Raw genomic sequence first — 12139 nt, 5'->3', positions numbered from 1 at the left:
TAAATCATAGATGCGCCCCGGAGCGACAACTTCAAACAAGCTTAATCTTCCAAATATATACAAATAAAGAGTGGGAAAGGCGTGCTCTGTGTTAAACTCACCCGATTGAGCATCTCCACTCTCTCTGCCAGAATTTGCATCACCTTCAGCATCCATCGAAGCGCACTAGGCAAATATTCCTATCAAAATTATTGCGGAGTGTGTGTGTGTGTGTGTGTGCGTGAGTGACTGAGTGTCCAATCCTTTGCCAGTTTTCACCATCTGCCACTATATCAGAGTCTTTGAATGCTCATATATATATACACACACACACACACACACACCATCCAAGGAGGTAGGGAACGGGAATGGATAATGGATGAGCAAAGCTCTGGTCGATCCACCCACTACATGTGGTTTTATACAACAGCTAAACATCACAACCTCACTTTGGGTCACAGTGAGCATGCACGAGTGTGAGGAGGGGGAAATGATGGAATGAAAAGTCTCTCTCTCTCTCTCTCTCTCTCTCTCTCTCTCTATCCATCCATCTGAGACCGAACCAAAAATCTACATACAGCCTAGATCCAATTTTTTTTATTTTAGAGATTAGTGCTCGATAGGTTGCATTTAGACTGCACTCCACAAAGCACCAATCCTAAAATAGCCACCCTGCAAACAATGTATGAAATATATAAATCTCTCTCTCCCTCTCTCTCTCTCTCTCTCTCTCTCTCTCTCACCTACACACACAGACACACTCACACACACACATACACCCTACTGTAAATCTACACTCCACTGATGCGCAGGTCAAAGTCAAACGTATTCATGGTTTTCCCCCAAAATGGTTATATAAGATGCTTATTCAGACTGTGTAGTGTGTTCTGTAAGGTCTTGTATTTTCTTTTCGCACTGTGCATTGTATTGCACATTTTATTTACTACATAAACAAGCAAGCAAACAAGCAAGCAAGCAAACAAACAAACAAACAAACAAACAAACAAACAAAAGGCTTTCAAGGTATTTGCATCCTGCCTTTGGTTTTCCATCATTCTGTCAAACGATGCAGCTTTGGCTCCTACAGTAAGTATCCTCTTTGGATCTCAACTAGGTATGTGAGTTTATTAGAGTTTGCCACAATCTAGACTGCATTATATACTGTTTTTGCATTTATTATTTTGTATTCATTGCATTATATATTTTTTTTATATAAGGATCTGAACTGTTTGTAATTCCTACAGTGTATGCTTCAAGACATTTCATACATGTTTGAATGAATACAAATACTTTCATGCATCTTATTTTCACAACCACAACCACAAGAGGGAGCTTTGACCCAAATTCATCATAAGTTTTTTTAAACAGCCTAAGTTATTTAACTTTCATTAAAAAAACAAAACAAAAACAAATTTAATTTCAACACTTTTTTTGCTTGTAGACAATGTTGTCTTTGCTTTGCAGCTGATTACAAATGACAATTGTGAGCACTTCACTACTGCAGCTGACTTTTTAAGCATATAGACCACCTGATTTGTCAAAAACACAAATGCATAAACTTGATCATGAATTAAAGGGACAATGTACAGTCCCTTGTTAATCAAAGAAACATTTATAAACAGGAAAAAAATGGTGTAATGCAGAATGAAGGAACTATGCTTACTTTTAGATTAAAAGGTGGAAAGGTTTTGCTTAGGAATCTCCCGGTGTATCCTTGCTGTGTGTAATGAGCTCTGCTGTGTAACTCTTGACTGTGTGTGTGGAGGGGAAGAAAGCAAGCCTACCTGTTAAGCTCGCTTTAAGCACGCCCTCCTGTTCTAAAATGCAAACTACCAAAAAATACCAGACAAGGCAGATTTGTACATCTGATGCTTAGATGCTCTAAATGCCAAGCTAATTATTTATTTTTTTATCAATGTCTTAAGCACAAAACGAAACCTCAAAAGACACCACGCATATTTCCCAGCTTCTGAATCATGTACAGACTTGCCTAGCCTGCTTTAGTACATACCTACAGCAGGCTGTGGCCGTAAACTCCCATACTTGTTTTAGCAAGGTAAAAAAGAAACAAGCATGGAGTACAATTATGCATTGTTACTATCTTCACACTTTCATTTAATTAGGAAGGATATATTTCTAAAATGACCTTGGGTGAAACTATTGGGACCATGGTTCATGTTAAATATATAAAACTTTCACTGATTGTATTTAAATATAGACCACAGTTTATCTGCTTGACATGGTTCAACCCTTTCACTGGGAATGGGAATCCTCCTCCAAGTGTTTCATCCTTCAGCATAAAAATGATAACGTAATGTAGAGATATTTATATATATATATATATATATATATATATATATATATATATATATATATATATATATATATATATATATATATATATAGGTAGGATATGAATGTTGCATATCGTTACTATAGGAAAAATAGTTTTTTTCCTTTATAAGGAGGGTGGATCAGAGGAGGGGGTGTCGCTCAACACACACCCACTGTCACACCTGATACTTTGCCTAGAGGTTGAAAACTCATTTTCTCAATTTACATTCATCCTCCTCAGTAAACTAGTACATGCAGGTTCCCTGGTGATAGGAATTCACCTTTTTTAAAGTCCTACAGCTGTTTAGGTATCTCTCTATCTCTGTCTTTATCTGTAGGAGAGTTCCACCCATATTTCTTACATCTGCCACACATAGATCTGTAAAGTGCATCCGCATTCAGTGCAGCTACATTCTATGGTCTGTTGGGGGTGACAATGTGAGGAATTCTAGTCATGGACTTATAATTTAACTTCTATACTACAGAATTATACAGAATCACAAAGAGTAAAAACTACATTTATTTCTACTTCTTCTATTTTTACATGTAGTTTTATAGAATAAAACTACCCTGCTTTGGTTCGACTTCAACGCTCCTTGTAATTATATTAATATTAAGTGTATAGAGTACACAAACCTATGTAGGTATTTGTGAAGAATTTGTGTCATGCCTAAACTGGTTCGTCATACAAATACTATTATTTAAAATTAGGTTTATTATTCACATGCCGTGACGATCACATTCACTGTATAGGTATGTGCAGTTGATTTGGCCCCACCCCCAACAGCAGTCTGGAAATATCTGGGTGTTGGATATGTTGTATTTTTATTCATGTGGTTTAGCAGTACATCATGTTTTTTTTTTTATCAAATAGCTAAATATATGCCTGAATGGGACAGTAGAGCGCGTAATATCTTAAAACCTTGAATCCAATTAACTTGCCATCAACCCTGACCAACACATGCTTTACTTTGGGGACTAATACTTTTAAATTATTGGAGGTCTTGCATTTTTGCTAATTATCCATGTTCCACAGTAAATTGTAATTTCCACAGTATGTCTAATTGGAAAAGAAAACCTTGTTTCTCCTTTTTTAAGCATATTTGCTGTATGCTTTTTTTTGTGCACCTAAAATGTGATTTCATATGGCTGATATATATTTTAATATACTTAAAAAGTATGTTATTTAACAACCTTTGTGTTCTTCCAATGGCCATATTCAGATGATATGATGTTTTACTTGCACATAGTTCACTTACTTTATTAAACTTGTTATGTAATGTGTGACATAGCTAAAAACTCAAGTAGTGCCTGTTTACAATCTTTAAACTAAACAGTTTTAAGGTGCTGATACTGACACCTCTTCTTAGTGCACAGCTTCAAACAGGACCTTTAGTGGGTTGACCATTTGCATTCTTTGGGAATTGTTTGCACAATTATTTACATGGTGTGACTCACAAGAAAATTCCAATCCGATTTACGATTTAGGTATATTCATTAAACTCTTACAAAACCATGCCAAAATCATAAAGTCTGGCTTACATCTTATGAGTGCATAATTAAGACCTTCAAATTTTGAAAAAATCTGACATGGCAATTATCATATTCCAGACAAATGATAATTCTGTACTGTCTTGCATAAGGCAGATTGAGAAAAAATTGTGATCCAATAGAAGCCATAAGACGTGCTGGAAAAGCCCTGCGTGTAATCTCGGCCGGGATCGTTTGACTTCTGTTTAATTGGAAGATCAGGTCGATCTGGTCCAAGCTCTTTAACTTTTTTTCTTTCTTCGTTTGCCTTGCGAAGGGTGGTTTTAGCAAAAAAAATGACAGAATTTCCTCTCATGTTTAGCTGGCTTCCACGTCAATCACTACTAAAAATCCAATTAGAGATCACATGCTTTTTAAAAATTGACGTGCCTACATACTGTAGACGCTGGTTTGTCCGGCGCCACGTGTACACCAACACAAATGAACGTAATACAGTTTAGATTTTTTTTTATTGTAAATAAAATTATGTTAAGAAATAAAGGGAATATTGTGACTTAATGACTTTACTTCATTATTAAAATCAATAATTATTATGTTAAATAATTACATGTTAAAGTAGCATTCTTCTCTGCCTAACTTAAGGCAACTTATTGACCGGCTGATTGACATTAACAGACGACTTCAAGCTCAGTACGGTGATAAGTCTCAGTCCCAGACTGGTGCAAACGTTTTAAAGAAGGTTGTATGTCCGTGAATGACAATCTCAACCGAGGTGGCTCACAGCCCACTGCAGTTGTTCCTGTGAACATTCTGTGATTATGATCCTTAAAAATCAACAGACAACTTTTTGCCAACTTACAAAAGAAATGCATCTGTCATTCAACTGAAACACAATACAGAAACATCCCCAGTACAGTCTTGAAATTGCTCCAAGCCATTTCCAGGTTAAAGAAGTTCCTAGGAAGCCAGTGTATCAGATGTGAAGCAGGCAGTCCAGCCATCGCTCTGTAAGACTGAGAAAACTATCTACAATGATGATATCTAAGCACTAGTGCATTAGTGTAGTAGGGTATTATATAGAGAAATAAAGGTCGTTTATACTCCCATAACTCAATCACAAGTCCCAGTTTGACTTGAATGCCCATCATATTACATGGATTTAATGAGGTTATTTGAAATGACCCTTTTACTTGAGTAAATAAACTTAAACGTCAAATCTTAAATAAAAAATCTGCTTAGTTTTACAAAAAAAAAGCCCATGCCATTTGAGGAGGACTAACATTCCCACTTCCTTTTTTTCTATATTTAAAACAATACAGTTCTTCAGTAATAAGCCTTAGGGGGGGGGGGGGGACTGTTTTTTCCCCCGAGTCAAGACGAGGAAACCTCATGCCAGACACATCCAACAATGTTGTCTAAAAATAGCTGATATAGTGAAAGGGTAATACATGCTTCCAGTGGAATAGACTGACTGCACAGTCTTGCAAAGAATCTGCACTTGAAGCTTTGTGTGAATGGCAAATTCAATGCATGAAATAGAGTAGATAAAATATGCCACGGAGTGTAGTATTCTGTGAACGAACAAGTAATACATTTAGAATATTTGATCGAGTATGAACTGTAAACAGGTGAAGATTTGGTTGTCTTTAAAGCTCCCTTGCACCCAGGAGGCTATTTACCCCTGACAAGGGCCACACCTACTGTACAACACAGGTTTTGTAACCTTAGAGGAGAAAAGAATGACTTGATTTTTTCTCAAGGTCTTTGAGGACAAACAAGATTTTTATTTTTGGTAATAATACATACCATATAATCTTTGCATACATGCAATGTAGTTCAATGTAATGTGATAAGGCTAAAAGTTTGCATACATCATTATGACATTAAAAAGCATATTAACATAAATGTCATGGTAATATTGGGCTTGCAATGAATTGTTTAAACTGTTCTTGGTCTGGAAAGAATTACTGTACAACATAAATAAAAAAAAAAAGAAAATGTCTGGCAGAATTCCGGAATTTTGATCGCTCTTCGTGGTAGAAATGAATTAAGCTGGTTTGTTAGTTTGTTGGTTTCCTGGCACTGATCCAAATGTTATGCAAGATTTACAAATGTTCAATAGTGTTGAGTTCTAGAAGGATAAAGTAGGCCTGCTTTATCCGAGCCACAAACAGCTTTAATGTGTGTTTGGGTGTCATGTTAGTCCAATTTTTAATCAGCTGGCTGATGCCTTGAGTTTTAATGCACTTCTCCTTCATTATTACATCTAACTTGTCCACTCCACCAGTTCCAGCAAAACAGTCCCATGGTATGGTGCTACCGCCACCATGCTTAACAGTTGGTACAGTGTGTTTGGGGTTAAATACCTTACATTTGCACCTCCAAACACACATATGGTCAAAAACCTTCTTCAGAAGACTTTTATTTGACCCTGTGATCAGCTGCTAACTTTAATTAAGCTTGAAGATATTAACTTTGGATCAGAGGCTTCTTTCTTGGACATCCATGCAAATATAGTTTCTGATTGAGTGTAGTCATTGGTGTTTCAGAAGCTTCCAGGTAATGGCTGTGCGTTGGTACTTCCTGGGTTGTTCCTGACAATCCAAACTAATTTATTTTCAGCTGAGGGTAACAGTTTGGGTCTTTTCTCAGACCATGCTAAAGTAGCTTTTCCTCTCGTATGAGTTTTACTTAAGTACTGTACAATTGTCTGTATGTATTTTGACTCTATCTTCATATCAGAAAAACTGAAATGAAGTAAAGCTTGTCCTTTAAGTTCTTGGGGTTTTCTCTCTTAACATTAAAAACGCATGTTGTACTGTTTGTTCATTTTGCCACAGACAAGACCTGTTTGACGAAACCATTTAAATTACAATACTGCCACCAGATTCATGTTCATGATGAGTGTATATATACTATGGGTGGCCACCCATGATAAGCTAATGCTGCCCATCTGAGACATGTTTGCTCTCGTTGCTATAAACCTCCAGAGTTGTTTTGTCACTATTCTGCTCATGTTACAGACGTTTTTGTCTTTCCTTGAGCTACTGTAGTTGTGAGAAACAACTAAAAACAACCAAGCATACAGTCACTTTAAGGAATGCACTTCTACAGTAGAATGATAAAGTCACCACAAAGATTTACTGTTTCAGCATGTTAGATATTATCGGCTGGTTATTGTTGTAAAAAGCCAAAAAAGACAGCCAAAAAACGGTCATCAAAGATACAATCTCCTGTTACAGCATTTGTCATTTGTTTTCTTAACTTTTCTTAACTAACTCCTGGCATTATGGCACTCCTTTATTCATTCAGTAAATACTACTCTTGCGAGATACCCTAGCAAAGGTGTAAGAAGAAATTAAGCAAACAAAGACCAAGCCTGCTTTCAGTGCCCGAAAGCAGGGTGGGAATTCATTTTCTGATGTTGTGAAATTCTAAAAATTTCAATTCAAAATGACAACAAGAATACAGTATATAAAAAACGTATACAAGAAGGTATCTTTGGATTATAATGAAAGTAGAGCCGCTCTACATTTCTGGTTGTTTCTTACCTATCTTAGACATCTCTAATTTTTTTACTGTTTTTACTGATAGTTTATATCAAAACAACGTTGACAGTTTTCCCAACTTTGTACCAACTGATGGCCAAAAAATATGATTACTCTTCAGAGTACTACATCATGATGTGTACTGATGTTGTGTGAAGGAGGATCTAACCTTTTTGGTAATTCAATAAAAGAACATTTTTAAAAAATGTCACCTAAAAGGCACAACAATTATCTCTCCAGGAAACATCTTTAAAATTGTCCTCAAAATACCACCTGTCTGATCTTTAACAACCTGTACGCTGTAATCCTTTTCCCACTGTAATTCCGCTGTAACTACTGTAACACATCTAACGGATTACTGAAGGTAAGAAGGTGGTTCTTGGTGCAGATGGACAGCGGTGACGTCAATCCAGAGATTTTCGTGAGACAGTGATTTGTGCTTGAAAAGACCGGCGGAACATTAGGCTGTTTCGAAAACACAGATGGCAAATCAAGAGTAAAACCAAATATCACAAGTATTCTCTCACTCACTCACTAATTATGTGAACCGATTAATCCTGAATACAGGGTTATGGAGGACCTCGAGCCTATCCCAGAAGACATAGGGCACGAAGCGGGAGAGGAAGGATGGTGTGCCATTCCATCATAGGGCACACACACAACCTCACATGCATTCACATTCACACATTATAGACAATTTAGGAACGCCATTTATCCTAATCTGCATGTCTTTGGACTGTTGGAAGAAACCAGTTTACCCGGAGGAAAGCCACCATGCACAAGGAGAACAGGCAAACTCTTAAAAAGAGTTCTATAAAGAGATCTATTCTATTAAACTATTAAAGAGTTCAGATGAAATGGCATATGACTACAGAATACAAACAGAAATCCACATTATCAATATTTACAAAATAACAAAATGTCTTTAAATAAATAATAATAATAAATTAAAACTCACAATTCAATAATAATTTTACAACAACTTTTCTCAAGAAATCATGGCATATTATACTAGTCTTATAGTAACCTCTTCTGGTCAATAAGAATCAAGCAGTCAAGAGTTGCAAGAATAATAATAATAATAATAATAATAATAATAATAAAGAAATCCTAGTGTACATAACAAACTGGGCATAAATACATACATGGCTTTTGTGCTCAGGAATGCATTCTTTCATTTCTTATTCAAATTATTTGTGTATGCCTTTTTCAAGTGCTTTATCTTAAATTCTATTTTGCCAGGATTAGACAAATTAAAAGTAAATCGTAATATAACACAGGTATTCGACACATCTGTCTGAAAATTATCATTATAAATGGTATGTAATAATGTGTTGACAAAATGTACACATTTATCTGCTCAATAAAAAACATGGTCGTTGTGCTAATCCAGGATGTATTCAAGCTTCAGGCATATAGAGTAAAGTTCTAAACCCAACCTATACCTGATAAGGATAATATGCTTACTTAAGGTGAATGAATGAAAGAAAGAGCAAATATGCTCCCTAAAAGCAGCATTGTGACTCAAATGACTTTGAAAATTCGCTGGCGGCACGGTGGCTTAGTCGTTCATTTCTTGCCTTGGCTGTGTGTGCATGGATTTTGCATGTTCTCCACGTGCTCGGTGGGTTTCCTCCGTGTACTTCGGTTTCCTCCACAGTCCAAAGACATGCAGATTAGGCTAATTGGCATTCCCAATGGAATGACTATGTGAGTGTGTGTGTGTGTGTGTGTGTGTGTGTGTGTGTGTGTGTGTGTGTGTGTGTCCTGTAATGGATTGCAATTTTTCCCATAAGTCTCCAGGGATAGGCTCCGGGTTACCCGTGCCACTATATCCAGGATAAGGCAGTATAGAGGACGATGAGTGATTGAGTGAAAATTTGCTTCCACCTTTAAGACTTGCCATTAAGACGGGGCTTTGTTTTAAGATTTTAATTCTAGAAGAAAATCTCACTCATAAGCATGGGGAAAGTCATGTTCAGTTCACTTTTTTAGTTTTAAATGGTATGACACAAACTACACATTTTGCCGTGTGTGTGTGTGTGGTTGGTCATAGTTTTGGCTGTCATGACCTAACCTGTTCAGCAGGTTATAAAAGCAGAAAGAATACTTATGGACTGAGCAAACAAAAGGTCATACAGTCTTACTATTCATTGTTAGGGCATACACAACTGTGTGAAAAAAAAAAATTGAGTTCAGTGCTTTGTTTTTTGACCCAAATATTCATTCCAGAGTGTTGTATGGAGGATAAACATTACTCAAATTGTAATAATCTATATAGCATGGCCACAAACTTGCCTGGACACAGACTTAAAGGGTTTACAGATTTAATCAGTAGCTTTTTAATGGCTCGCCCAAACAGAGCGGGTGTAACGCGAGTAAACAGGACTCTTATCTTGTAAATGCTAACGACATCAGCGACTCTACAGCCTTAAAGACTTACGGTTATTTTAATTGAGACAACAGCGAACTCTACTGGCGCGGCGTAAGAATGCAATAGGTTTAATTGATTTTCAAATTAGAATACTTTGTTTCTAATAGTAAAATATTTGTGGATGCCTGTCCACCACAACCATGTGTGCTTGTGAAACATTTAATTCCATATTAAGTTCCTCTTAGCTGTTATAATAACCTTCATTCTCCTATGAAGTCCTTCTGCTAAATTTTGGTGTGTGGCACATTCAGCCAAGGGGTATTAGTGAGATCAGGCAAGGAGACCTGGGGTGCAGTCAGCCTTCCATGTCATCCCAAAGGTGTTCGCTCGAAAGGAGCTGCAGTAAATTCGAGGTCTTCCACTCTAACGAACCTATGAGCTTATATACTGCACAAGGGCATTGTCATACTGGAACAGGTTTGCCCTCCTTGATTCCAGGGATTCCATTCAGTACATTTATGTGCTTTTAACATTGTCAGCAGCAGTTTTGGAAAGGCCTATATATGGAGTGATTGATAGGTGTCAACATACCATATATACCTATACTATCCGCATACACATAAAGAGACCGCCTCAACAAGATTGGCAACTGTTGAATTTCAACACAAGCACACCTCATTCTGCTTTATGATGTACTGATTATGTGATCAACCGAATTTAATCTTATTTGCTAAGAACAATTATATATATATATATATACATATATAAAAAAACATTTTCATGATTATCACTCCTTTCTTTCAGTGTGACCAGCTGGATGGAAAAACAGTTCTAGTGCAGGGTAAAAATCAATCTCTATTGCCAGGGATGACCACAAATTCATTTGAGTTGCACAACCATATGATGCTATCCAGTGACCTTCAAACACAGTGACAAACTGCAAACTGAAACTGAGATGAAGTGCACAGAGAGAACGTCATGAGGCGTCATGCTAAGCCAGAAAACAGCTTTTCATCAATGAGAAGCAAAGAAGAGCCAGGCTGAGACTTGGCCAACACTTGGTTATCTCATGTTTAGGTGGAGGCCTGGGGAGGCCTTCAAGTCACCAGTGTCTAGCAACAGCTGTGAAATGTGGAGGTGGATTGATGGTGATAATCTGGGGCTGGAATTAGAAAGATTTGTCTTAACAGATTAGTTAAACCATATACAAGATTATCCTGGAAGAATATTTACTTTGATTTGCTCTGACTATGTTCCCAAATCTGAGGAAATAGTTTTTTCCAAAAGGACAATGCTGCATGCCATACAGCCAGGTCAATTAATGTGTGGATGGAAGACTGCTAGATCAAGACTCTGTCATGGCCAACCCAATCTCCAGATCTAAACTCCATTGAGAACCTCTGGAATGTAATTGAGAATTAGATGGATAGTCACAAGCCGTCAACTTGAGCCAAAATTTGCTTAATTAAGCGGAGAGCATGCCAAGATGCACGAAAGCTGTAATGGCAAATCATGATTTATTTTACCAAGTACTGATTTCTAAATGTTTCTTAGTTAAAACAGTAACCCCATATTGTTTAAAAATGCATATAAACTTGCATTATTTAAGATTTGGAAACACTGCTTCAATGTAGTTTGCATGTCCCCCCATGCTTGGTGGGTTACCTCCAGGTACTCCAGTTTCCTCCCACAGTCCAAGGACATGCAGATTAGGCTAATTGATGTTGCCAAATTGCCTGTAGTGTGTGAATGAGTGTGTGATTCTAAATACAGACGCGACCCTAAATACAGAATTAAGCGTTATCGACGATAATATAGTGAGTGAGTGAAACACACAGTGAAACGCAATCTTAATGCTTCAGCATACCAATACATCTTGGACAATGCTATGCTTTTAACTTTGGGGAAGGCCTTTTTCTACTCCCACATGACTGTAAAGGAATGGTGTGATGAGTTCAGTGTGGAAGCCCTGACCTCAACCCCATTGAGCACCTTTGGGATGAACTGGAATGGAAATTGTGAGCCAGGCATGAATTCCCACAGAAACACTACAAAATCATGTGGACAGCCTTCCAAGAAGAGTGGAGGTTCAACTCCTAATTGGCATTACCAAATGGCCAGTGTGAATGTTTATTTATATTATATTATGTTACATTATATCACATTAAATTATAACTTTCCTGATTAAAGAAAGCTGGATTGAAAAAATCACACCTTCCAGCTTTCCTTATTCGGGGAAACCTCTTGCCCTCAAATGAACGGCAACACTTTTCCCTATAGTGCACTCAGTAGGGTGTACGCCTGATTTTCCATTATACAGCACGTAGTGCACTTGTAAAGGGAATATGAAAGCATTGAGGTCCTGACCCGCTGTCATGGCTCGCGCTGGCCTGTTTCCGCGTTACTTCCTTGT

At 37.2% G+C, this 12139-nt stretch overlaps 1 protein-coding gene across 2 annotated transcripts in view; it reads right to left on the bottom strand.

Annotated features, from left to right (window-relative positions):
• Positions 1–1796, bottom strand: part of ano1a (anoctamin 1, calcium activated chloride channel a) — a 36876-nt gene extending 35080 nt beyond the window's left edge. The window contains exon 1 of one of the 2 annotated variants that reach the window (XM_053513254.1): positions 1643–1796. Coding sequence is in view for 1 of the 2 variants with exons in the window: in XM_053513255.1 (XP_053369230.1) it covers positions 102–156 (55 nt within the window). In the remaining variant the exon portion in view is untranslated. Of the gene's footprint in view, positions 1–101; positions 235–1642 lie in introns of those variants that run through there. The other variant, XM_053513255.1, reaches the window with a different exon arrangement.
• Positions 1797–12139: the final 10343 nt, after the last annotated feature.

Source organism: Clarias gariepinus, chromosome 15 (assembly GCF_024256425.1).
Source record: "Clarias gariepinus isolate MV-2021 ecotype Netherlands chromosome 15, CGAR_prim_01v2, whole genome shotgun sequence".
In the NCBI taxonomy this organism is placed as follows: Eukaryota; Metazoa; Chordata; class Actinopteri; order Siluriformes; family Clariidae; genus Clarias; species Clarias gariepinus.
The sequence above is the reverse complement of the archived record's forward strand: the minus strand, read 5'-3'. Positions and strand labels throughout refer to the sequence as shown.